This window comes from Carcharhinus amblyrhynchos, unplaced genomic scaffold, assembly GCF_965287045.1.
Source record: "Carcharhinus amblyrhynchos unplaced genomic scaffold, sCarAmb.v2.hapA chromosome_339, whole genome shotgun sequence".
NCBI lineage: Eukaryota > Metazoa > Chordata > Chondrichthyes > Carcharhiniformes > Carcharhinidae > Carcharhinus > Carcharhinus amblyrhynchos.
The window spans coordinates 34,016-61,714 of NW_027650079.1; the positions used below are offsets into that span (position 1 = coordinate 34,016).

The 27,699-nt window shown below is 53.5% G+C and overlaps 1 protein-coding gene across 6 annotated transcripts in view; it reads right to left on the reverse strand.

Moving 5' to 3' along the window:
* LOC145339199 (protein turtle homolog A-like) overlaps positions 1-27,699 on the reverse strand; it is a 67,452-nt gene that overhangs the window by 4,633 nt on the left and 35,120 nt on the right. For 4 of the 6 annotated variants that reach the window (XM_080183584.1, XM_080183585.1, XM_080183583.1 and 1 more), the window contains exons 10-18: positions 26,911-27,165; positions 23,492-23,608; positions 16,172-16,322; positions 14,749-14,860; positions 11,749-11,924; positions 11,034-11,272; positions 10,085-10,169; positions 4,867-5,025; positions 1,867-1,912 (exon numbers count right to left, since the gene is read on the reverse strand). In XM_080183584.1, the coding sequence (XP_080039710.1) occupies positions 1,867-1,912; positions 4,867-5,025; positions 10,085-10,169; positions 11,034-11,272; positions 11,749-11,924; positions 14,749-14,860; positions 16,172-16,322; positions 23,492-23,608; positions 26,911-27,165 (1,340 nt within the window). The remainder of the gene's footprint in view (positions 1-1,866; positions 1,913-4,866; positions 5,026-10,084; positions 10,170-11,033; positions 11,273-11,748; positions 11,925-14,748; positions 14,861-16,171; positions 16,323-23,491; positions 23,609-26,910; positions 27,166-27,699) is intronic. The other 2 variants (XM_080183586.1, XM_080183587.1) reach the window with 2 other exon arrangements.

Genomic DNA, 27,699 nt, shown 5'->3' on the forward strand with positions numbered 1-27,699 from the left:
CCCATCAAACACTCCCAGGACAGGTACAGCACGGGGTTAGATACAGAGTAAAGCTCCCTCTACACTGTCCCCATCAAACACTCCCAGGACAGGTACAGCACGGGGTTAGATACAGAGTAAATCTCCCTCTACACTGTCCCCATCAAACACTCCCAGGACAGGTACAGCACAGGGTTGGATACAGAGTGAATCTCCCTCTACACTGTCCCCATCAAACACTCCCAGGACAGGTACAGCACAGGGTTAGATACAGAGTAAATCTCCCTCTACACTGTCCCCATCAAACACTCCCAGGACAGGTACAGCACAGGGTTAGATACAGAGTAAAGCTCCCTCTACACTGTCCCCATCAAACACTCCCCGGACAGGTACAGCACGGGGTTAGATACAGAGTAAATCTCCCTCTACACTGTCCCCATCAAACACTCCCAGGACAGGTACAGCACAGGGTTGGATACAGAGTAAATCTCCCTCTACACTGTCCCCATCAAACACTCCCAGGACAGCTACAGCACGGGGTTAGATACAGAGTAAATCTCCCTCTACACTGTCCCCATCAAACACTCCCAGGACAGGTACAGCACGGGGTTAGATACAGAGTAAATCTCCCTCTACACTGTCCCCATCAAACACTCCCAGGACAGGTACAGCACGGGGTTAGATACAGAGTAAATCTCCCTCTACACTGTCCCCATCAAACACTCCCAGGACAGGTACAGCACAGGGTTAGATACAGAGTAAATCTCCCTCCACACTGTCCCCATCAAACACTCCCAGGACAGGTACAGCACGGGGTTAGATACAGTGTAAAGCTCCTTGTACACTGTCTCCATCAAACACTCCCAGGACAGGTACAGCACGGGGTTAGATACAGACTAAATCTCCCTCTACACTGTCTCCATCAAACACTCCCAGGACAGGTACAGCACGGGGTTAGATACAGAGTAAATCTCCCTCTACATTGTCCCCATCAAACACTCCCAGGACAGGTACAGCACGGGGTTAGATACAGAGTAAAGCTCCCTCTACACTGTCCCCATCAAACACTCCCAGGTCAGGTACAGCACGGGGTGAGATACAGAGTAAATCTCCCTCTACGCTGTCCCCATCAAACACTCCCAGGACAGGTATAGCACAGGGTTAGATACAGAGTAAATCTCCCTCTACACTGTCCCCATCAAGCACTCCCAGGACAGGTACAGCAGGGGTTAGATATAGAGTAAATCTCCCTCTACACTGTCCCCATCAAACACTCCCAGGACAGGTACAGCACAGGGCTAGATACAGAGTAAATCTCCCTCTACACTGTCCCCATCAAACACTCCCAGGACAGGTACAGCACAGGGTTAGATACAGAGTAAATCTCCCTCTACACTGTCCCCATCAAACACTCCCAGGACAGGTACAGCACAGGGTTAGATACAGAGTAAATCTCCCTCTACACTGTCCCCATCAAACACTCCCAGGACAGGTACAGCACGGGGTTAGATACAGACTAAATCTCCCTCTACACTGTCCCCATCAAACACTCCCAGGACAGGTACAGCACAGGGTTAGATACAGAGTAAAGCTCCCTCTACACTGTCCCCATCAAACACTCCCAGGACAGGTACAGCACGGGGTTAGATACAGAGAAAATCTCCCTCTACACTGTCCCCATCAAACACTCCCAGGACAGGTACAGCACGGGGTTGGATACAGAGTAAATCTCCCTCTACACTGTCCCCATCATACACTCCCAGGACAGGTACAGCACGGGGTTAGATACAGAGTAAATCTCCCTCTACACTGTCCCCATCAAACACTCCCAGGACAGGTACAGAACGGGGTTAGACACAGGTAGACATGAATTTTGCTGCAACTTACTCGAGGTTTGGTGTCTTCTGATAGCGACTGAAAAAAATGGGAGAATCTGTAGAAAGATCAAAAGATTTGAGCATAAAACATCATGAAGTAACACCTTGAATGCCCAAATAAGGACTCTGGAGTAGGTCTTTGGAAAGGGAGGTAATGCAGAGAGACAAAGAACAAAGAAAATTACAGCACAGGAACAGGCCCTTCGGCCATCCAAGCCTCCACCAACCATGCTGCTCGACTTAACTAAAATCCTCTACCCTTCCGGGGATCATACCCCTCTATTCCCATCCTATTCATGTACTTGTCAAGGTACCCCTGAAACGTCACTACTGTATCCGCTTCCACTACCTCCCCAGCAACGAGTTCCAGGCACTCACTACTCCCTATAAAAAATTTGCCTCGTACATCTCCTTTAAACTTTGCCTCTCACACCTTAAACTTACGCGCCGAGTAATTAACTCTTTCACCCTGGGAAAAAGCTTCTGACTATCCACTCTGTCCATGCCTCTCATAATCTTGTAGACTTCTATCAGGTCTCCCTTCAACCTCCGTCGCTCCAGTGAGAACAAACCAAGTTTCTCCAACCTCTCCTTATAGCTAATGCCCTCCATACCAGGCAACATCCTGGTAAATCTTTTCTGTACCCTCTCCAAAGCTCCATATCCTTTTGGTAATTGGCAACCAGAATTGAACACTATATTCCAAGCGTGGCCTCACTAAGGTTCTATAAAGCGGCAACATGACTTGCCAATTTTTAAACTCAATACCCCGGCCGATGAAGGCAAGTATGCTGTATGCCTTCTTGACTACCTTCTCCACCTGCATTGCCACTTTCAGTGACCTGTGTACCTGTACACCCAGATCCCTTTACCTATCAATACTCCTACGGGTTCTGCTATTTACTGTATATTTCCTATCTGTATTAGACCTTCCAAAATACATTACCTCACATTTGTCCGGATTAAATTCCATCTGCCTTCTCTCCGCCCAAGTCTCCAACTGATCTATATCCTGCTGTATCCTCTGATGGTCTTCATCGCTGTCCGCAAATCTACTAACTTCGAGTCGTCCGCAAACTTACTAATCAATCCAGTTACATTTTCCTCCAAATCATTTATATATATTACAAACAGCAAAGGTCCCAGCACTGATCCCTGAGGAACGCCACTTATCACAGCCCCCCATTCAGTAATGCACCCTTCCACTGCTACCCTCTGTCTTCTCTGACTGAGCCAGTTTTGTATCCATCTTGCTTGCTCACCTCTGATCCTGTGTGACTTCACCTTCTGCACCAGTCTGCCATGAGGGACCTTGTCAAAGGCCTTACTGAAGTCCACGTAGACAACATCCACTGCCCCACCCTCATCAATCATCTTCGTCACTTCCTCAAGTTAGTGAGACATGACCTCACCTTCACAAAACCATGTTGCCTCTCACTAATACGTCCACTTATTTCCAAGTGGGAATAAATCCTGTCTCGAAGAATCCTCTCCAATAATTTCCCTACCACTGATGTGAGGCTCACCAGCCTGTAATGACCTGGATTATTCGTGCTACCCTTCTTAAACAAAGGAACAGCATTGGCTATTCTCCAATCCTCTGGGACTCCCCTCTAGCCAGTGAGGATACAAAGATTTCTCTCAAGGCCCCAGCAATTTCCTCTCTTGCGTCTCTCAGTATTCTGGGGTATATCCCATCAGGCCCTGGGGACAAGAACCCCAATACCTCCTTTTCGATCTCAATATGACTCAAAGTATCGATACATCCTTTCCCAGACCCATCATCCACCAAATCCTTCTCTTTGGTGAATACTGACACAAAGTACTCATTTAATACCTCACCCATTTCCTCTGGCTCCACGCAGAGATTCCCTCCCTTGTCCTTGAGTAGGCCAAACTTCTCCCTGGCTACCCTCTTGCTCTTTATATATGTATAAAAAGCCTTGGATTTTCCTTAACCCTGCTGGCTAATGCTTTTTCATGACCCCTTTTAGCCCTTCTTACTCCTTCCTTAAGTTTCTTTCTACATTTCTTGTACCCTGACACCGGTCAGTGTACAGATATCTCCCTAAGAGAGAGGGACTGAGAGACACCAGTCAGTGTACAGATATCTCCCTGAGAGAGAGGGACTGAGAGACACCAGTCAGTGTACAGATATCTCCCTGAGAGAGAGAGACTGAGAGACACCAGTCAGTGTACAGATATCTCCCTGAGAGAGAGGGACTGAGAGACACCAGTCAGTGTACAGATATCTCCCTGAGAGAGAGGGACTGAGAGACACCAGTCAGGGTACAGATATCTCCCTGAGAGAGAGGGACTGAGAGACACCAGTCAGCGTACAGATATCTCCCTGAGAGAGAGGGACTGAGAGACACCAGTCAGTGTACAGATATCTCCCTGAGAGAGAGGGACTGAGAGACACCAGTCAGTGTACAGATATCTCCCTGAGAGAGAGGGACTGAGAGACACCAGTCAGTGTACAGATATCTCCCTGAGAGAGAGGGGCTGAGAGACACCAGTCAGTGTACAGATATCTCCCTGAGAGAGAGAGACTGAGAGACACCAGTCAGTGTACAGAGGCCATTGAATGTTAAAAGATGATTGTTAGATTCTCTCTTATGATGGTCATCTCCTGGCACTTGTGCAGAGCGGATGTTGCTTGTTCAAAGAACAAAGAACAACACAGCATGGGAAACAGGCCCTTCGGCCCAACGAGCCCACGCCGCCATCTTAACAATGTGTTTTTCTCCCTCCACCCTTGACCCATGTCTATGCTTATGGTACCCCCATTGGAAACCGGATTAAGGGGAGAATAATTGTCAGTCCAGACCTGGATATTGTCCAGATCTTGTTGCATTTGAAGATGCTTCAGTATGTGAGGAACATTTTTGGACATTACCCTGAGGGACTCCTGCACAGATGTCCTGGAGTTCAGATAGCTGACCCACCCACACCCCACCCTTCGCTCCCCAACCCCCTGTGCCCCCGCCACCTGATCAGCTCCTCTTACTTTGCATTCTCCGGGTCCTTCTCCTTTTCATGAGATACGATGCCATGATGCTGATGAAGAGAGCGCTGGTCAGGAAACAGACGCCAGCAATGATCCCCGCCCTTACAGATTGTGATAGAGGCTCCAATATCCTGCTGCCGGAGGGATAGATGCTCATACCTACAGTGGACACAGAGACAGAGTGTCACACACGGCAATCGCACGGCTGGGACACAGTACTGAGACAGTCCATTCCATAACCATCCTTCACTGCTTCACAAGGCTGTGATCCTACTTAGTGTGTACACTTGTGCTCTCAGCCCCCGCGCGCTCTCAGCCCCCGCGCGCTCTCAGCCCCCGTGTGATCTCAGTCCCCCTGCACTCTCAGTCCCCGCGCGCTCTCAGCCCCCGCGTGATCTCAGTCCCCGCGTGATCTCAGTCCTCCTGCACTCTCAGCCCCCGCGCGATCTCAGCCCCCGCGTGATCTCAGTCCCCCTGCACTCTCAGCCCCCGCGCGATCTCAGCCCCCGCGTGATCTCAGTCCCCCTGCACTCTCAGCCCCCGCGTGATCTCAGCCCCCGCGCGATCTCAGCCCCCGCGCGATCTCAGCCCCCGCGCGCTCTCAGCCCCCGCGCGCTCTCAGCCCCCGCACTCTCAGTCCCCGCACTCTCAGTCCCCGCACTCTCAGTCCCCGCACTCTCAGTCCCCGCACTCTCAGTCCCACCGCACTCTCAGCCCCCGCACTCTCAGCCCCCGCACTCTCAGTCCCCGCACTCTCAGCCCCCGCACTCTCAGCCCCCGCACTCTCAGCCCCCGCACTCTCAGCCCCCGCACTCTCAGCCCCCGCACTCTCAGCCCCCGCACTCTCAGCCCCCGCGCGGTCTCAGTCCCCACACTCTCAGCCCCCGCACTCTCAGCCCCCGCACTCTCAGCCCCCGCACTCTCAGCCCCCGCGCGGTCTCAGTCCCCGCGCGCTCTCAGCCCCCGTACACTCAGTCCCCCCGTACACTCAGTCCCCCCGTACACTCAGTCCCCGCACTCTCAGCCCCCGCACTCTCAGCCCCCGCACTCTCAGTCCCCGCACTCTCAGTCCCCGCACTCTCAGTCCCCGCACTCTCAGCCCCCGCACTCTCATCCCCCGCACTCTCAGCCCCCGCACTCTCAGCCCCCGCACTCTCAGTCCCCGCACTCTCAGCCCCCGCACTCTCAGTCCCCGCACTCTCAGCCCCCGCACTCTCAGCCCCCGCACTCTCAGCCCCCGCACTCTCAGCCCCCGCACTCTCAGCCCCCGCACTCTCAGTCCCCGCACTCTCAGCCCCCGCACACTCAGCCCCCGCAGTCTCAGCCCCCGCACTCTCAGCCCCCGCACTCTCAGCCCCCGCGCGGTCTCAGTCCCCGCGCGCTCTCAGCCCCCGTACACTCAGTCCCCCCGTACACTCAGTCCCCCCGTACACTCAGTCCCCGCACTCTCAGCCCCCGCGCGGTCTCAGTCCCCGCACTCTCAGCCCCCGCACTCTCAGTCCCCGCACTCTCAGTCCCCGCACTCTCAGCCCCCGCACTCTCAGCCCCCGCACTCTCAGTCCCCGCGCTCTCAGCCCCCGCGCTCTCAGCCCCCGCGCTCTCAGTCCCCGCGCTCTCAGCCCCCGCGCTCTCAGCCCCCGCGCTCTCAGTCCCCGCGCTCTCAGCCCCCGCGCGCTCTCAGCCCCCGCGCACTCTCAGCCCCCGCACTCTCAGCCCCCGCACTCTCAGCCCCCGCACTCTCAGCCCCCGTACACTCAGCCCCCCCGTACACTCAGTCCCCCCGTACACTCAGCCACCGCACTCTCAGTCCCCGCACTCTCAGCCCCCGCGCGGTCTCAGTCCCCGCGCGATCTCAGCCCCCCCGCACTCTCAGCCCCCGTACACTCAGCCCCCGCACTCTCAGCCCCCGCACTCTCAGCCCCCGTACACTCAGTCCCCCCGCACTCTCAGTCCCCGCACTCTCAGCCCCCGCACTCTCAGCCCCCGCACTCTCAGCCCCCGCACTCTCAGCCCCCGCACTCTCAGCCCCCGCACTCTCAGTCCCCGCACTCTCAGTCCCCGCACTCTCAGTCCCCGCACTCTCAGCCCCCGCACTCTCATCCCCCGCACTCTCAGCCCCCGCACTCTCAGCCCCCGCACTCTCAGTCCCCGCACTCTCAGTCCCCGCACTCTCAGCCCCCGCACTCTCAGTCCCCGCACTCTCAGCCCCCGCACTCTCAGCCCCCGCACTCTCAGTCCCCGCACTCTCAGTCCCCGCACTCTCAGTCCCCGCACTCTCAGCCCCCGCACTCTCAGCCCCCGCACTCTCAGCCCCCGCACTCTCAGCCCCCGCACTCTCAGTCCCCGCACTCTCAGCCCCCGCACTCTCAGTCCCCGCACTCTCAGCCCCCGCACTCTCAGCCCCCGCACTCTCAGCCCCCGCACTCTCAGCCCCCGCACTCTCAGCCCCCGCACTCTCAGTCCCCGCACTCTCAGCCCCCGCACTCTCAGCCCCCGCACACTCAGCCCCCGCAGTCTCAGCCCCCGCACTCTCAGCCCCCGCACTCTCAGCCCCCGCGCGGTCTCAGTCCCCGCGCGCTCTCAGCCCCCGTACACTCAGTCCCCCCGTACACTCAGTCCCCCCGTACACTCAGTCCCCGCACTCTCAGCCCCCGCGCGGTCTCAGTCCCCGCACTCTCAGCCCCCGCACTCTCAGTCCCCGCACTCTCAGTCCCCGCACTCTCAGCCCCCGCACTCTCAGCCCCCGCACTCTCAGTCCCCGCACTCTCAGCCCCCGCGCTCTCAGCCCCCGCGCTCTCAGTCCCCGCGCTCTCAGCCCCCGCGCTCTCAGCCCCCGCGCTCTCAGTCCCCGCGCTCTCAGCCCCCGCGCGCTCTCAGCCCCCGCGCACTCTCAGCCCCCGCACTCTCAGCCCCCGCACTCTCAGCCCCCGCACTCTCAGCCCCCGTACACTCAGCCCCCCCGTACACTCAGTCCCCCCGTACACTCAGTCCCCGCACTCTCAGCCCCCGCGCGGTCTCAGTCCCCGCGCGATCTCAGCCCCCCCGCACTCTCAGCCCCCGTACACTCAGCCCCCGCACTCTCAGCCCCCGCACTCTCAGCCCCCGTACACTCAGTCCCCCCGCACTCTCAGTCCCCGCACTCTCAGCCCCCGCACTCTCAGCCCCCGCGCTCTCAGCCCCCGCGCTCTCAGCCCCCGCGCTCTCAGTCCCCGCGCTCTCAGCCCCCGCGCGCTCTCAGCCCCCGCGCACTCTCAGCCCCCGCACTCTCAGCCCCCGCACTCTCAGTCCCCGCACTCTCAGTCCCCGCACTCTCAGCCCCCGCACTCTCAGTCCCCGCACTCTCAGCCCCCGCACTCTCAGCCCCCGCACTCTCAGTCCCCGCACTCTCAGTCCCCGCACTCTCAGTCCCCGCACTCTCAGCCCCCGCACTCTCATCCCCCGCACTCTCAGCCCCCGCACTCTCATCCCCCGCACTCTCAGCCCCCGCACTCTCAGCCCCCGCACTCTCAGCCCCCGTACACTCAGCCCCCCCGTACACTCAGTCCCCCCGTACACTCAGTCCCCGCACTCTCAGCCCCCGCGCGGTCTCAGTCCCCGCGCGATCTCAGCCCCCCCGCACTCTCAGCCCCCGTACACTCAGCCCCCGCACTCTCAGCCCCCGCACTCTCAGCCCCCGCACTCTCAGTCCCCGCACTCTCAGTCCCCGCACTCTCAGCCCCCGCACTCTCAGTCCCCGCACTCTCAGCCCCCGCACTCTCAGCCCCCGCACACTCAGCCCCCGCACTCTCAGCCCCCGCACTCTCAGCCCCCGCACTCTCAGTCCCCGCACTCTCAGCCCCCGCACTCTCAGCCCCCGCACTCTCAGCCCCCGCACTCTCAGCCCCCGTACACTCAGCCCCCGCACTCTCAGCCCCCGCACTCTCAGCCCCCGTACACTCAGTCCCCCCGCACTCTCAGCCCCCGTACACTCAGCCCCCGCACTCTCAGCCCCCGCACTCTCAGCCCCCGTACACTCAGTCCCCCCGCACTCTCAGCCCCCGTACACTCAGCCCCCGCACTCTCAGCCCCCGCACTCTCAGCCCCCGCACTCTCAGCCCCCGCACTCTCAGTCCCCGCACTCTCAGCCCCCGCACTCTCAGTCCCCGCACTCTCAGTCCCCGCACTCTCAGCCGCCGCACTCTCAGCCCCCCCGCACTCTCAGCCCCCGCGCGGTCTCAGTCCCCGCGCGATCTCAGCCCCCGCGCGCTCTCAGCCCCCGTACACTCAGTCCCCCCGTACACTCAGTCCCCCCGTACACTCAGCCCCCGCACTCTCAGTCCCCGCACTCTCAGTCCCCCCGCACTCTCAGTCCCCGCACTCTCAGCCCCCGCACTCTCAGCCCCCGCACTCTCAGCCCCTGCACTCTCAGCCCCCGCACTCTCAGTCCCCGCACTCTCAGTCCCCGCACTCTCAGTCCCCCCGCACTCTCAGTCCCCGCACTCTCAGCCCCCGCACTCTCAGCCCCCGCACTCTCAGCCCCCGCACTCTCAGTCCCCGCACTCTCATCCCCCGCGCTCTCAGCCCCCGTACACTCAGTCCCCCCGTACACTCAGTCCCCGCGCGGTCTCAGTCCCCGCGCGATCTCAGCCCCCGCACTCTCAGCCCCCGCACTCTCAGCCCCCGCACTCTCAGCCCCCGCGCGATCTCAGCCCCCGCGCGCTCTCAGCCCCCGTACACTCAGTCCCCCCGTACACTCAGCCCCCGCACTCTCAGCCCCCGCACTCTCAGCCCCCGCACTCTCAGCCCCCGCACTCTCAGTCCCCCCGCACTCTCAGCCCCCGCACTCTCAGCCCCCGCACTCTCAGTCCCCCCGCACTCTCAGCCCCCGCGCTCTCAGCCCCCGCACTCTCAGCCCCCGCACTCTCAGCCCCCGCACTCTCAGCCCCCGCACACTCAGCCCCCGCACTCTCAGCCCCACACTCTCAGCCCCACACTCTCAGCCCCCGCACTCTCAGCCCTCGCACTCTCAGCCCTCGCACTCTCAGCCCTCACACTCTCAGCCCTCACACTCTCAGTCCCACACTCTCAGTCTCGCTCTCTCTGATGTTCTCACTTACTCTCTCCCACTGCTGTAATACTCTGTCTCATGGCCCCTCTCAAGCAGGGTGAAAGGTTATATCATCAGTAGCTCCCTCTGTCACCACCCCCAGTGTTATTGCTGAATGTAGGATCGCTTTACCTGCAGTTGAAACATTGACAATTTCGCTGGGTTCACTGGCCAGGTTCTCACTCTGTGAAATCATTCGTAACTGGTAGGACACATCCTGAGGAGCGGAGACCAGACTCGGTAATCAGTTCATGGGTCCTTACCCACTCTCCCTCTCCCACCCCCTAAATCTCTCACCACAAGAATCCCATTCAATCTCTCTCCAATAGTCACTCTCTTCTCCCCTTAATCTTGCTTCTTCACTCTGTCTCTCTCTTTTCTCTGTCTCTCTCCATCTCACCTCCTTTGATGCCTCTTGTTCACTTCCCCCCCCTCAATCCTTCTCCTTTACTCTCTCTCCCCACTTAATGTGTCCTTCACTCTCTGCTCTCTCCCTCAATCTCTCTCCTTTAGTCTCTCTCTCTTCCCTCCGTCTCATCTCTTTTTCTTCGATGTTTGTCCCCTTCATCTCTCTTTCTCACTCCCTCTCTCTAGATCCGTGTTCTTCAATCTTTCCCCCTTTTTCTCCTCCCACATCTGTCATTCTTTCTCTCTGTAGGTGTATCTCTCAACTGCAGACTCGCTTCCCTCTCTCGCTTTTCTGCGATCTCTCTTCTTTAGTCTCCCTTTCTCAACCATCAATCTCTCTCCTTCACTCTCTGCTCTCTCCCTCAATCTCTCTCTTCCCTCCCTCTCATCTCTCTTTCTTCGATGTTTCTCTCCTTCATCTCTCTCTCACTCCCTCTCTCTCGATCTCTGTTCTTTAGTCTCTCTCCCTTTTTCTCCTCCCACATCTGTCATTCTCTCTCTCTGTAGATGTATCCCTCAATCGCACACTCTCTACCCTCTCTCTTTCCCTCAATCTCTCTTCTTCACTCTCTCTTTCCCTACCATCAATGTCTCTCCTTCACTCTCCCTTTCCTGCCTCGATTGCTGCCTTTCGCCCTCTCCCCCAGCCACCTCAGACCCTTTGACCTCTCACCTTGATGAGTCCCTGCAGCAGTATCTGGTGCTGTTTGGCTGGGATCGCACTGCGCAGCACTGCCCAGCCCCCTGCCTCACGGAATTCCAGCAGGTAGCCCAGGGGGAGGTGTGACGGGGGTGGCGGAGGGGCCCAGCACAGCACGATCCCACGGGCCGTCCGATTGACCGTCAGGTCCCGGGGCGGGAGGAGGAGGTTGGGCCGCATCATTGCTGGAGCCGCTGTCGTCATGGCAACGCCTGTGGATGGGAAACCGGGGTTGGGGAGGACAACAAGAAGAGTGTTAGCAAGGTGGACAGAGTCAGTGCTGGAGGTCAGGGGTCGGCACTGGGTCAGGGACCTTGCCTTGGGGTTTGGGAGTTAGTCAGGAGTTCAGCGCAAGGATGTTTGGTTCTTATTTAGATCATGATGTCAAGCACAGGGTCACAGGTCAGTGTTCGGAGGTCAGTTGGTCATCGTGGGGTCATGGTGTTGGGGCTAGGAGGTCATTCAGAGGTCACGGGGTCAGAGCGGAGGCACATGGCCAGCACAGGGTTACAGGTCAGTGTTCGGAGGTCAGTTGGTCATCGTGGGGTCATGGTGTTGGGGCTAGGAGGTCATTCAGAGGTCACGGGGTCAGAACGGAGGCACGTGGCCAGCACGGGGTCACAGGTCAGCACTCAGGGTCAGGAGGTCAGCGCGAGGTCACAGTTTAGATCAAAGGCCGAGCACTCACTGAGGGTCTGGACGTTGAGAATCTGACTGAAGGGGCCACTCCCTCGCTGGCTCTGGGCCAATACACTGACCTGGTACTCAGTGTCCGGCCAGAGACCCCCCACCCACAGGCTGCAGTTTCCAGCTGGAACCTTCCGGATGATCCAGTCATGGGGTCCATTGGTCATCTGCCTGAACCTGAGAGAGAGAGAGAGAGAGAGAGAGAGGAGTTCACACACAGTAGACTTTAGCAAGGCCTTTGACAAGGTCCTACACAGTAGGTTGTTGCATAAGGTTAAATCTCACGGGATCCAGGGTGAGGTAGCCATTGGCTACAAAAATTGGCTTGATGACAGAAGGCTCAATCTCACACACTCAGGGCCCAATTTTACTAGCAATTTGCGCCTGTTTTCGGGTGAGAAATCACGGTAAGGTCGGGTGTGAGGCCTTTATCGCAATCTGCACCCGAGTCCACGCGGATCACCATTTTACCGAGAGCCGTGAGTGGCGGGGATCCGTTCCACGCCCAAATCGGGCACAAAACAACGATTTAAATGCATTTAAATTGAATTAATGAAGTGCCCGCCCAACTCTATCAGCGTTTCCCCCTTTACCACCGTGTTTACCAATCCGGAACCGCGCTTTCAGGGGCCTGCTGAATAAAAGTCAGGTGCTCCAGCCTCTGAAGAGCATGTTCAGTGGTGGGGGTGGAGAATGGGGGCTCCGCTCATTCTCTGGTTGGGGGGAGGGGGGGCAGGGGACTGAGGTCAGATCGTTGTCTGGTTGGGGGGAAGGGAGGAGGAGGTGGGTCAGATGGATCTTGGGGGGGGTTGCAGATGGATTTCTGATGGGGGGGGGGAGCGGGGCGATGGATCTTGGGTGGGGGGGGGGGTTCCAGATCTATCTCTGATGGTGGGGGCAGATGGATCTCTGGGGTGCGGGAGGTGGGGGGGAGCAGGGCAGTCGGCTGCCACTCTACGGGCGATCAGTAGGAGGTGAGGAGGGCAGGGGTGGTGAACAGTCTGGGTAGTGGTGGGGGTGGATAAGGGGAGGCAGCGATGTGTGTGTGTGTCCCCCCTTATCCACCCTGCCCCCATAACCCACACACATCACTGCCCCCCTCTTATCCACCACCCACTACCCAGATCAATCGCCACCCCTGCCCCCCCCCCCCACCGGTTGGCCACAGAGTGGTAGCAGACCCCCCTGCCCCCTCCCCTCCACCTGAGATCCATCTGCCCCGAGATACATCTTGCCTGCCTCTACCCCCTCCAGTCCCACACTCTCACTCCCACTCTCTGGCGTTCTCACTTACTCTCTCCCGCTGCTGAAATTCTCTCTCTCAAGCCAGAGGGTGGTTGTAGAGGGTTGTTTTTCGAACTGGAGGTCTGTGACCAGCGGTGTGCCTCAGGGATCAGTGCCAGGTCCACTGTTATTTGTCATTTATATTAATGACTCGGATGAGAATTTAGGAGGCATGATTAGTAAGTTTGCAGATGACACCAAGATTGGTGGCATAGTGGACAATGAAGAAGGCTATCTAGGATTGCAACGGGATCTTAATCGATTGGGCCAGTGGGCTGACAAATGACAGATGGAGTTTATTTAGATACATGCGAGGTGATGCATTTTGGTAGATTGAACCAGGGCAGGACTTATTCAGTTAATGGTAGGGCACTGGGGAGAGTTACAGAACAAAGAGATCTAGGGGTACAGGTTCAGAGCTCCTTGAAAGTGGAGTCACAAGTGGACAGGGTGGTGAAGAAGGCATTCGGCATGCTAGGTTCCATTGGTCAGAACATTGAATACAGGAGTTGGGGCAGCTTATTGAAGTTGTACAAGGCATTGGTAAGGCCACACTTGGAATACTGTGTACAGTTCTGGTCACCCTATTATAGAAAGGATATTATTAAACTTGAAAGAGTGCAGAAAAGATTTACTAGGATGTTACTGAGACTTGATGGTTTGAGTTATAAGGAGCGGCTGGATAGACTGGGACTTTTTTCTTTGGAGTGTAGGAGGTTTAGCAGTGATCTTATAGAGGTCTATAAAATAATGGTGGGCATAGATCAGTTAGATAGTCAATATCCTTTCTCAAAAGGTAGGGGAGTCTAAAACTAGAGGGCATAGGTTTAAAATGAGAGGGGAGAGATACAAAACAGTCCAGGGGGGCAATTTTTCACGCAGAAGGTGGTGAGCATCTGAAACAAAATGCCAGAGGTAGTAACAGAGGCGGGTACAACTTTGTCTTTAAAAAAGATGGGTATAGAGGGATATGGGCTAAATGTGGGTAATTGGGACTTAGGTGTTAAAAAAGGCTGGCATGAACAAATTGAGCTGAAGAGCCTGTTTCCAGGCTATAAACCTCTACGACTCTATGACTGTGACCACACTGCAAGAGGGTGAAAGGTCAAACTCAAGATTCTGTGACCTCACCACAAGAGGGTGAAAGGTCAGACTCAGCATTTTGACCCCACCACAAGGGGGTGATAGGTTAGAATCACAACACCGGCCCCACCACAAGGGGGTGAAAGGTCAGACTCAGACACTGTGAGCCTCAAAAGGAGTGAAAGGTCATTCTCAGATGCCAAGACCAGCCCCAGGGAGGGGTGAAAGGTCATTCTCAGATGCTGAGACCACCCCCAGGGAGGGGTGAAAGGTCATTCTCAGACACTGAGACCACCCCCAGGGAGGGGTGAAAGGTCATTCTCAGATGCTGAGACCACCCCAGGGAGGGGTGAAAGGTCATTCTCAGAAGCTGAGACCACCCCCAGGGAGGGGTGAAAGGTCATTCTCAGGTATAGACTGAGAGAGGTCGAGAATGGGGCCGAGAGTTGTATCATTTCAGAATGTTAAAGGCGTGGGGGATGGGAAGGGTCTGAGGCACAGGGGTTGGGGGAAGTGACTCCAGACTGCCCACTACCCAGAGCTGGGACTGTTGGTGGGAGGGAGCCAATGAGCTCGGGATGGGTAGCAGGCCCCGTTGTCAGGAGGAGGGAGGGGCACGGCAACAGGAACATACCAGACGGTGAACTGCTGTGGTTGGCCACCATTGAAGCCAGGTTCCCAGGAAACATCCATCCCAAACACATCTGGATTCACCGTCACATTGCTGACGGCATGGGGGCTGGTTCCTGCCAGGAATAGCAGTGGTTAGAGCTCCAGCACGTGGGTACCCTCTGCGCCCCCCCCCCCCCCCCCCAAATACTTACTCATCCTCAGGCTGAGACTCCCACCCCCCCATCCTGACATGAGACTCCTCCCTCCTTCCCCTGCAAAGAGACCCTCCACCCCGCCCAGACTGTGAGATTCCTCACCCCCCCCCCAGACTGAGAGACTCCTCACCCCCCCCAGACTGAGAGACTCCTCACCCCCCCCAGACTGAGAGACTCCTCACCCCCCCCAGACTGAGAGACTCCTCACCCCCCCCCCCATACTGAGAGATTCCCCCCCCCCCAGACTGAGAGACTCCTCACCCCCCCCCAGACTGTGAGACTCCTCACCCCCCCCCAGACTGAGAGACTCCTCACCCCCCCCAGACTGAGAGACTCCTCACCCCCCCCCATACTGAGAGACTCCTCACCCCCCCCAGACTGTGAGACTCCTCACCCCCCCCCCAGACTGAGAGACTCCTCACCCCCCCCAGACTGAGAGACTCCTCACCACCCCCCCCAGACTGAGAGACTCCTCACCCCCCCCAGACTGAGAGACTCCTCACCCCCCCCAGACTGAGAGACTCCTCACCCCCCCCAAGACTGTGAGACTCCTCACCCCCCCCCCCAGACTGAGAGATTCCTCACCCCCCCCAGACTGAGAGACTCCTCACCCCCCCCCAGACTGAGAGACTCCTCACCCCCCCCAAGACTGTGAGACTCCTCACCCCCCCCCCCCAGACTGAGAGATTCCTCACCCCCCCCCAGACTGTGAGACTCCTCACCACCCCCCAGACTGTGAGACTCCTCACCACCCCCCCAAGACTGTGAGACTCCTCACCACCCCCCCCAAGACTGTGAGACTCCTCACCTCCCCCGAGACTGTGAGACTCCTCACCCCCCCCCCAAGACTGTGAGACTCCTCACCTCCCCCCAGACTGAGACTCCTCACCTCCCCCCAGACTGTGAGACTCCTCACCTCCACTGTACTGAGAGACTCCTCACTCCCCCCAGACTGAGAGACTCCTCACCCCCACTGTACTGAGAGACTCCTCCCCCCCCAGAGATTCCTCACCCCCCCCCAGACTGAGAGACTCCTCACCCCCCCGTACTGAGAGACTCCTCACCCCCCCAGACTGAGAGACTCCTCACCCGCCCCCGTACTGAGAGATTCCTCATTGCCCCCCCCAGACTGAGAGATTCCTCATCCCCCCCCAGACTGTGAGACTGCTCACCCCCCCCCCCTCCACAAACTGAGAGCCTTTAAGCTGTGGTGTTAACATGGGCACCTACCTAGCACCAGCACCGTGGTGTGGGAGCTGATCTGGGTCAGGTTATTTGTGGCCTCACAAGTCCAATGTCCGTGATGTGCTTTCTTGACGCTCCGGATGTAGAGTGTCCCATCCTCAAGGGTCTGAAATTGGCACTGGGTGCAGCTCCCATCCTGAAAGATCAGCAGCATCTGTATATCAGCACGCTCGCTCCGCTCTCTCCTTTTCTCTCTCCCATTCTCTCACTTCATCTAGCTCTCTTCATGTCCTGCCCACTCTGTCTCTCTTGCTCTCTGTCTTTCTCCCACTCTCTCTGCCCCTCTGCCACATTCTCTCGGTCTGTCTCTCCTCCGGTCTCTCTCCCCCTCTCTCGCCCACTCCCCTCTCTCTCGCCCACTCTCTCTCGTGCTCACCCTCTCTCTCTCGTCTACCTTCTCTCTCTCTCTCCTCCACTGTCTCTTGCCCACCCTCTCTCTCACCCACCCTCTCTCTCTCTCAACTACTCTCTCACTCACCCACTCCTTCTCTCTCGCCCACTCCCTCTCTCTCGCCCACTCCCTCTCTCTCTCACCTACACCCTCTCTCGTCCACTCTCTCTACCGCCCACTCTCTCTCTCGCCCACTCCCTCTCTCCCTCCCATTCTCTCTCTCCCCCACTCTCTCTCCCATTTTCTCTCTCTCTCTGTCTCTCTCCCACTCTCTCTGCCTCTCCTTCTCTCTTTATCCCACTCTCTCGCGCTCTGTAACGATACACATCACAGACTTCAGCAGGAATACGAAGGGTGCTTTTTAAATAGGAAATAATATACAGCATTCCCACATGTCTTCAGACTGTTTTTTCCCAAGCCAGGACTCCATCCCCTGGGGTGATTACCCACTCTCAGTCTCAGTTGGTGATCCTTTTATTGCCGTGTTGCCCTGAGAGGGACAATCACCACATCCCTCCCCCTTTAACTCCTTTATACCATCTTCACAACTAAGATACTCAGTCCTGAAATTTAACTAAACACACGTTGGATAATTATAGAGTCTTTGAGCATATTTCTGTTTCTTTTAGAGCATTGTAATCCTGCTGCTGAGATACTTTGTAAGAAGTCTGACAACACCAGGTTTAAGTCCAACCAATTTATTTGATAGTTGGATAGTCTGTGTTGGTTGGACTTAAACCTGGTGTTGTCAGAGTTCTTACTGTGTTTACCCCCATCCAACGCCGGCATCTCCACATTGCTGAGATACTTCCACAGGGACATCAGGAACTGCAATACTGGCTGTCTCTTCAGGATGTGGAGATGCCGGCGTTGGACTGGGTAAACACAGTAAGAAGTCTGACAACACCAGGTTAAAGTCCAACCGATTTATTTGATAGTAAACTCATAAGCTTTCGCGGTTTCCCTCTTCGTCAGGTGAATGAAGAGTTGTGAGTGGAAGAATGCTCCTTCCACTCACATTGTTGGCCACTTTAAGACTTCAATAGCAGGTTAGGCGTAAAGATTCGCATTCTAATCAGTAATCTGTGCTGTTATACACTCTGTCTGAGGTCAGAACTCTCCATTCACCTGACAAAGGGAGAAACCCCGAAAGCTTGTGAGTTTACTATCAAATAAATCGGTTGGACTTAAACCTGGTGTTGTCAGACTTCTTACTGTCTCTTCAGACACATGCATTTCATTACTATTTACTTCAGTTACATCTGTAACAGGTACTGCAGTGTTTATGAGATCAGAAACATTCCTTGATGGTAACACTGATTGTTGGAGATTCTCTCAACTCCCCAGTGATCCACAAGATTCCACATGTCCCTCCACTCAGTACAGCTGGAGTCAGGTCTCAAAGACAATAATTCTAACTTAATCACTACCAAAGTTTCACTAATATACTTGATATGTTTTTTGTTATATTGCAGTGGTGGTGGCTCATCGAGATCTTGGCTTGTGCGTCCAAACATAAATGCTTTCACTGTTAGGTTTTAACTATGTACAGTTCCAAATATGGTCTTGCATAGAGCTGTTTCATGCAGGTTTTCTGAGTTCTGCCCTGGACTATTCCCTGACCATGTGACTATATAACTCATTCTCCAGTTACACGCTGACCCTTGCTCTGCTGAGTCTCTGACATTATAATACATGCAGGCACATATCATCACAATATGGCAAAGTATTATGTCTTGGGCATTCTTTCACAATTTCATAGAATCATAGAACCCTACAGTGCAGAAAGAGGCCCTTCGGCCCATTGAGTCTGCACCGAACACAATCCCACCCAGGCCCTACCCCCATATCCCTACATATTATACCCACTAATCCCTCTAACCTACACATCCCTGGACACTAAGGGGCAATTTCTTAGCATGGCCAATCAACCTAACCCGCACATCTTTGGACTGCAATCTTAGTCTGTCACGTGTAAAGGAATGGTCGTGGGAATCTGTTTCTTGTACTTGGGTCATGTGATACAGTTTTTTCTTTTTCCAGCATTTCAATTTTCCCCCGACCATTTTATCATATTGGTTCTTGTGCTTTTGTGACCATTTCACAACCTTGTCCTAGTGCGTAATCTCAGTTCCTTTCTCTGTCTGAATTGCTGATTCTGTGTCAGTTTCAATGTGTTTCCCTCTTCAGTTAATTTCTCATTGCAAAGTTTTCTTTTCAAGCTCTTGTTCTCCCAATTCAATTCTTCACTGGACTTCTTGTTTTCTAGTTGTTTTGTTATGGAGTTCAGCTTATTCTATGTTGCCTCATGAACTTCTTAACTTCCATAGAACCATTGAAAATTACAAGCTCAGAAACAGGCCTTTTGACCCTTCTTGTCTGTGCCGAACCATTTTCTGCCTAGTCCCACTGACCTGCACTTGGACCATATCCCTCCTCACCCCTCTCATCCATGTACCCGTCCAAGTTTTTCTTAAATGTTAAAAGTGACCCCGCATTTACCACTTTATCCGGCAGCTCATTCCACACTCCCACCACTCTCTGTGTGAAGAATGCCCCCCTAATATTCCCTTTAAACTTTTCTCCTTTCACCCTTAACCCACGCCCTCTGGTTTTTTTCTCCCCTAGCCTGAGTGGAAAAAGCCTGCTTGCATTCACTCTATCTGTACCCATCAAAATCTTATACACCTCTATCAAATCTCCCCTCATTCTTCTACACTCCAGGGAATAAAGTCCTAACCTATTCAATCTCTCTCTGTAACTCAGCTTCTCAAGTCCCAGCAACATCCTCGTGAACCTTCTCTGCATTCTTTCAACCTTACTTACATCCTTCCTGTAACTAGGTGATCAAAACTGTACACAATACTCTAAATTCAGCCTCACCAATGCCTTATATAACCTTACTATAACACTCCAACTTTTATACTCGATACTCCGATGTATAAAGGCCAATGTACCAAAACCACTCTTTACGACTCTATCCACCTGTGACGCCACTTTTAGGGAATTCTGAACCTGTATTCCCAGATCCCTCTGTCCAACTGCACTCTTCAGAGTCCTACCATTTATCCTGTACGTTCTACTTTGGTTTATCCTTCCAAAGTGCAATACCTCACACTTGTCTGCATTAAATTCCATTTGCCATTTTTCAGCCCATTTTCCTAGTTGGTCCAAATCCCTCTGCAAGCTTTGAAAATCTTCCCCACTGTCCACTACACCTCCAATCTTTGTATCATCAGCAAATTTGCTGATCTAATTTGCCACATTATCATCCAGGTTATTGATACAGATGACAAACAACAATGGACCCAACACCACTAGTCACAGGCCTCCACTCAGAGAAGCAATCCTCCACAACCACTCTCTGGCTTCTTCCATTGAGCCAGTATCTAATCCAATTTACTATCTCCCCATCTACGCCTAGCAACTGAATCTTCCTAACTAACCTCCCGTGGGGGACCTTATCAAAGGCCTTGCTGAAATCCAGGTAGACAACATCCACTGCCTTCCCTTCATCCACTTTCCTGGTAACCTCCTCGAAAAAGATTGGTCAAACATGACCTACCATGCACAAAGCCATGTTGACTCTCCCTAATAAGTCCCTGTCTATCCAAATATTTGTAGATCCTATTTCTTATCACACCTTCCAATAACTTGCCAACCACCGATGTCAAACTTACCGGCCTACAATTTCCCGGATTTCTTTTGGAACCTTTTTCTAAACAACAGAACAACATGAGCAACCCTCCAATCATCTGGCACCTCCCCCGTGAATATTGACATTTTAAATAAGTCTGCCAGGGCCCCTGCAAGTTCAACACTAGCCTCCCTCAGGGTCCGTGGGAATACCAATTTATACATTTTTGCAACTTTTTTTCATGTTTGCTGTCAGTCATTTCATCCTATTGTTTTAATGTCTTCTCTAGATCTTGAATTCTTTTTGCTGATTCCTCTTTATGTTCAATAGTTCCTGGTTTACTTTGAAGTTTTTAATTCCTGTGATTCTTCCTAGGGGAATCCATCATGTTCTTACCGGTCACGTTCATTTCACAAATTCATTTCTACTTGTCTTAACTTCAGCTAAAGATGTGCGGGTTAGGTTGATTGGCCATGGTAAATTGACCCTAGTGTCAGGGGGATTAGCAGGAAAAATGTGCAAGAGTGGAGCCTGATGGGATTGTTGTCGATACAGACTTGATGGGCCGAATGGCCTCCTTCTGCACTGCATACTATGATATGATACTGTGATTAAACCCTTTTGGCTTCATTATTGGTCGTGTCTGGCCCTGCCAAAAGTGTTGTCTTGTTCCCATTCTGCAATTCTCTCCTTCATTTAGTCATTTATTATCTTTTGGTGCCCTCCTTCTCGGATCTTTCATTGTTGCCCTCCTGGGATTGTCCTCATTGTTGACAATGAGGCCATTGTCCTCCTGGGATCTTTCATTACCTTCTTTGTTGCCTCTTTCTTAAAGTCTTCATTGCTTCTTGTCCTATTCTGAGAATTGCCCTCTATTTGGGTTTTATCCGTGGATTTGAGTACAGGAACAGGGATGTCTTGCTGCAGTTATACAGGGCCTTGGTGAGGCCACAGCTGGGGTATTGTGCGCAGTTTTGGTCTCCTAATCTGAGGAAGGATGTTCTCGTTCTTGAGGGAGTGCAGCGAAGGTTTACCCAGGCTGATTCCTGGGACTGACGTATGAAGAGAGATTGAATTGGTTAGGATTCAGAAGAATAAAGGAGGATCTCATAGAAACCTATACAATTCTAACAGGACCAGACAGGGTAGATGCAAGAAGAATGTTCCTGATGGTTGGATGCCAGTGTCGCTGGCTGAGCCAGTATGAGTTGCCTACCCCTAATTGCCCTCGAACTGACTGGTTTTCTAGGCCATTTCAGAGGGTATGGCAAATGGAGTTTAATGCGGAAGAGTGTGAGGTGATTCACTTTGGTAAGAGTAACAGGGGTACAGAATATAGGGCTAATGGAAGGACTCTTGGTAGTGTTGATGAGCAGAGAGATCTCGGGGTACATGTGCATAGCTCCCTGAAAGTTGGCACCCAGGTTGATAAGGTTGTTATGAAGGCGTACGGTGTGTTAGCTTTTATTGGTAGAGGGATTGAATTTCGGAGCCGTGACGTCATGTTACAGCTGTACAAAATTCTGGTGCGGCCGCACTTGGAGTATTGCATACAGTTCTGGTCGCCGCGTTATAAGAAAGATGTGGAGGCATTGGAAAGGGTGCAGAGGAGGTTTACCAGGATGTTGCCTGGTATGGAGGGAAGGTCTTATAAGGAAAGGCTGAGGGACTTGAGGTTATTTTCGTTAGAGAGAAGAAGGTTAAGAGGTGACCTAATTGAGGCATACACGATGATCAGAGGGTTAGATAGGGTGGATAGTGAGGATGGTGATGGCTAACACGAGGGGACATAGCTTTAAATTGAGGGGTGGTAATTATAGGACGGATGTCAGAGGTAGGTTCTTTACTCAGAGGGTAGTAAGGGCGTGGAATGCCCTGCCTGCAGCAGTTGTGGACTCGCCAACTTTAAGGGCGTTCAAATGGTCAGTGGATAGGCATATGGATAACATTGGAATAGTTTAGGTTAGAGGGTCATTAGATTGGTTCCACTGGTCGGCACAACATCGAGGGCCGAAGGGCCTGTACTGCGTTGCAATGTTCTATGTATTTATGGGTCAACCATATTGCTGTGGCTCTGGAGTCACATGTAGGCCGGACCAGCAGATTTCCTTCCCTAAAGAACATTAGTGAACCAGATGGGTTTTCCTGATAATCGACAATGGTTTCCTGGTCATCAGTAGATTCTTAATTCCAGATTGTTTCTATTGAATTCAAATTCCACCATCCGCCCTGGCAGGATTCGAACCCGGGTCCCCAGGACATTAGCTGAGTTTCTGGAATAATAGTCTAGCGATAATTCCAGGAGACTTTCTCTAAACTCTTCAACTTCTTCCAGGCAGCAGGGGGTGGGTGGGGGGTTGGGGGGACACTTCCCAGAACCACAGACCTTTGTTGCCTGTAGTCCCTCAGTGCACAGTTTTCCTCAATCACGTCAAAACATTCATTGCCCTCGTTTCTTCAAATAAACTCTGCAGTAACTCTTCCTTTGAAACTTCCATTGTTCCTTCAACTCAAAACTTGCAGCTTTCGCTGCCGAGGGTTCTTCTCTGGTATTTATTTCCGTCCATTTCTAAATGTCTGACTGCACCGCTCAATGTGCTCCATGTTTGTCCCTCAGGGTCTGTCTCTAATGCGTTGACTCCTCCACAGACAGGCATTCGGGTGAGTATCTCTTTTAATTAACAAAGGATACTCACTGGTGTCAGGCCACAGGCAGCTTTCTCATCATCCATTTTATCCTCGTTGCCAATGTAACGATGCACACTCACACACTTGGTCAGGAACACAAAAGGAATTTATTAACAAGGAAAACTGTACAGAGGCCAGCAGTGCCCCCCCCGGCTGACCTAGGGTAACAGCAGTGGGATGTGAACAGCTGGAGAATACCAGCCTCTCTCTCCCCAACTCTTCCTTCCTCTTTGTACCTTTTCCTGTCCTTCTTCCCCTCTCTCACCCACCCTCTCTCCATCCTGTCTCACCCCCATCCTCTTTCCATCCCCCTCTCTCACCCCCACCCTCTCTCCATCCCCCTCTCTCACCCCCACCCTCTCTCCATCCCCCTCTCTCACCCCCACCCTCTCTCTATCCCCCTCTCTCACCCCCACCCTCTCTCTATCCCCCTCTCTCACCCCCACCCTCTCTCCATCCCCCTCTCTCACCCCCACCCTCTCTCTATCCCCCTCTCTCACCCCCACCCTCTCTCCATCCCCTTCTCTCACTCCCACCCTCTCTCCATCCCCCTCTCTCACTCCCACCCTCTCTCCTTCTCCACTCCTACCTTCCTCCAGGTAATGGTGGGCTCTGGGTCCCCTATGGCGGTGCAGCTGATACTGAGCTCCAGGCCGACCTCCTTCTCGTATCGCTCGGCGGGTCTCTGGACAAACCTCGGGGGGTCCTGAGAAACAAAACAGAAATTCAGATAATGTGGTTGCAGAGAGAGAGAGAGAGAGAGAGACAGAGAGAGAGAGAGAGACAAACAGACTGACAGAGACAGAGGGAGAGACAGAGAGAGAGGGACAGAGAGAGAGTCAGAGAGAAAGACAGAGAGAGAGAGCGAGACAGAGAGAGAGAGAGAAACAGAGAGAGAAAGAGAGAGAGAGAGACGGAGAGAGAGAGAGAGAGAGAGCGCAAATAAGTGCGGCGTGCAGGAATGGGACGGCCGTAGTTATGGGGGATTTCAATCTACATATAGATTGGTTGACCCATGTTGGACACGGTGGTCTTGAGGAGGACTTCTTGGAATGCTGCCGGGATAGTTTCCTGGAACAGTGTGTGTTGGAGCCGACGAGGGAGCGAGCTATCTTGGATCTGGTGTTATGTAATGAGGCGGGTAGAATTAGGGACCTTGCGGTGAAGGATCCTCTTGGGGAGAGTGATCATTGTATGGTGGAGTTTCTGGTGCAGATGGAGGAGGAGAAAGTGGGTTCCCGGACGCGCGTCCTTTGTTTGAACAGAGGGGAGTACAGTAGGATGAGAGAAGAATTGGCGAATGTGGACTCGGGGAGCGCATTGGAAGGTAGGTCTGCTGAGGAGCAGTGGAGGATCTTTAAGGAGATCTTTCTTGGTGCTCAGCGGAAATTTATTCTGATGGTCAAAAAGGACAGTAGGAGGAGAGGTAATAAGCCGTGGATAACGAAGGAGGTGAAGGAAAGTGTTAAACTAAAAGCGGAGGCGTTTAGAGTAGCTAAGAGTAGTGGGCGAGAAGAGGATTGGGAGAGGTTTAAAGGTCAACAAAGATTGACAAAGAAGTTGATAAAGAAGGGTGGGAGAAACTATGAAGCTGGGCTTGCGCTTAATATAAAAAAGGATAGCAAGAGTTTTTATAAATATATAAAAAGGAAGAGGCTGGCTAGGGTGAACGTTGGTCCCTTAGAGGATGAGAAGGGGGACTTAGTGGTAGGGGATGGGGATATGGCTGAGGTCCTGAATAACTTTTTTGTTTCTGTCTTCACGGAGGAGGACGTGAATAATTTGCCGGGTGTTAGAGATGGAAAGGTGGTAGGACTGGAGGGTCTTAATGACATTATTGTTACGAGAGAGGCGGTGCTCGACAGACTGGAGGGGCTGATTGTGGACAAGTCGCCAGGACCGGATGGAATGCATCCAAGGGTTCTGAAAGAAATGGCGGAGGTGATAGTGGATGCCTTGGTGGTTATTTTCCAGACGTCGCTGGATTCCGGGGTAGTGCTGGAAGATTGGAAAGCGGCTAATGTTACGCCATTGTTTAAGAAGGGTGCCAGGCAAAAGGCAGGGAATTATAGGCCGGTTAGTTTAACGTCTGTTGTAGGTAAAATGTTAGAATCCGTCATCAAGGAGGAAATAGCGAGGCATCTTGAGAGGAATTGCTTGATAGAGCAGACGCAGCACGGTTTTGTTAAAGGGAAGTCGTGTCTGACTGGAGTTCTATGAGGATGTGTCTAGGGCGGTGGATAGAGGAGAGCCGGTGGATGTGGTCTTTCTGGATTTTCAGAAGCCATTTGACAAGGTACCTCACAAGAGGTTATTGCAGAAGGTCAGGGGACATGGAGTTGGGGGTAGGGTTTTAGCGTGGATAGAGGATTGGTTGTCAAATAGGAGGCAGAGAGTGGGGGTCAATGGGTGCTATTCGGATTGGCGGATGGTGACTAGTGGAGTGCCCCAGGGGTCGATGCTGGGGCCTCAGCTATTTACCATTTATATAGATGATCTGAAGGAGGGAACTGAGTGTAGGGTGTCGAGATTTGCTGATGACACCAAGATTGGTGGAACGGCAAATTGTGCGGAGGGTGTGGAGAGTCTACAGAAGGATCTAGGTAGGCTGGGCGAATGGGCCAGGAAATGGCAAATGGAATTTAATGTTGGCAAGTGCGAGGTGGTCCACTTTGGTAGGAATAATGGTAGGAAGGATTATTACTTACATGGCGAAAAACTGCAGCAGGCGACGGTGCAGAGGGACCTTGGGGTCCTTGTGCATGAGTCGCAAAAACCCAGATTGCAGGTGCAGCAGGTGGTCAGGAAGGCGAATGGGATGCTGGCCTTCATAGTGAGGGGGATTGAATATAAAAGTAGGGAGGTCTTGCTGCGGCTGTATGGGGCATTGGTGAGGCCACAGCTGGAGTACTGTGTGCAGTTTTGGGCGCCATACTTACGCAAGGATATTTTGGCCTTGGAGGGAGTACAGAGGAGGTTTACTAGGCTGATACCGGAGTTGAAGGGGTTGAGCTATGAGGAGAGGCTGAATAAACTAGGCTTGTACTTGTTAGAGTTTAGAAGAATGAGGGGAGATCTCATTGAGACGTATAAGATGATGAATGGGATGGATAGGATAGAGGTGGAGAGACTCTTCCCGCTCAGAAAGGATAGTAGGACTAGGGGGCACAGCCTCAAGATAAAGGGGGGGCGGTTTAGAACGGAGTTGAGGAAGAACTTCTTCACTCAAAGGGTGGTGAATCTCTGGAATTCTCTGCCCGTTGAAGTGGTGGAGGCTACCTCACTAAATATTTTTAAGACGCGGGTTGATGGGTTTTTGATAAGAGAGGGGATTAAGGGTTATGGGGAGAGGGCGGGAATGTGGAACTGAACCATGACAGATCAGCCATGATCTTATTGAATGGCGGGGCAGGCTCGAAGGGCTAGATGGCCTACTCCTGCTCCTATTTCTTATGTTCTTATGTTCTTAAACAGAGAGAGAGACGGAGAAAGAGAGAGAGAGCGAGACGGAGAGAGAGACAGACAGACAGACAGAGAGAAACAGACAGAGAGGCAGAGAGAGAGAGACAGAGAGAGAGAGAGAGAGAGAGACAGAGAGAGAGAGAGACACACAGAGGGAGAGAGACAGAGGAAGAGAGAGACAGAGAGAGATAACAGAAAGACTGAGCGAGAGAGAGACAGAGAGACCAGAGAGGGACTGACAGAGATGAAGTACAAAGTGAGAGATACAGGTAGAGGGAAAGAGTGAGGGAGGGACGAAAGTGGGAGGGAAAGACAGTGAGAGGGACAGAGAGAGGGAGGGAGGGAGGGAGGAAAAGGGAGAGAGTGGAAGGGTGGGGCAGAGAAAGAGTGATGGAGGGAAAGAGAGAGGGAGGAGAAAAGTGAGGGAGGGAAAGAGCGAGGGAGAGATGGATAGAGAGAAACCGACAGAGAGAGACAGATGGAGAGAGAAAGACAGGCAGCCAGTGACAGAGAGCAAGAGAGTAACAGAGAGCGAGCGAGATGCACCCTAAGGGTGAATTTTCTGCTGTAACAGTGAAGATGTTGATCTTGGAGTCCAGCGGGAGAGAGAGAGAACGCAAAGGTGAAGTGAAGGGCAGACTGTTCCAGTGTCAGAGACACCTTTAGTATGACGTGTGTGGAGCCGGACTCTCCCATCGTCCCGTAGCTGTTGTATGGGGTACAGGTATACTCGCCCAGGGCATCATCATTCCCCATGGCAACTACAATCGTCCCAACACTGTCCTGGTACCAACCTGGAATCTGCAGAGAGAATAGAAAGAGAGTTATAGAGAGAGAGAGAGAGAGAGAGAGACTGAGAGAAAGCCAGAGAGGAAGAGAGACAGAGAGAGAGACTGAGAGAGAGGGAGAGAGAGAGAGAGAGAGATAGACAGAGAGAGGGAGACAGAGAGAGAGAGACAGAGAGAGACTGAGAGAGAGACAGAGAGAGACAGAGAGAGACAGAGAGAGAGAGTGAGACAGAGAGCGACAGAGAGGGATAGAGAGACAGAGAGAGAGAGAGAGAGAAAAAACAGAGAGTGACAGAGAGAGAGAGACAGAGAGAGAGAGAGAGAGACAGAGAGAGGGAGACAGAGAGAGGGAGACAGAGAGAGGGAGACAGAGAGAGGGAGACAGAGAGAGGGAGACAGAGAGAGAGAGACAGAGAGGGAGAGAGAGACAGAGAGAGAGAGGGAGGCAGAGAGAGAGCCAGAGAGGGAGAGAGACAGAAAGAGAGAGAGACAGAGAGAGAGAGAGAGACTGAGAGAGAGAGAGGGAGACAGAGAAAGAGAGACAGAG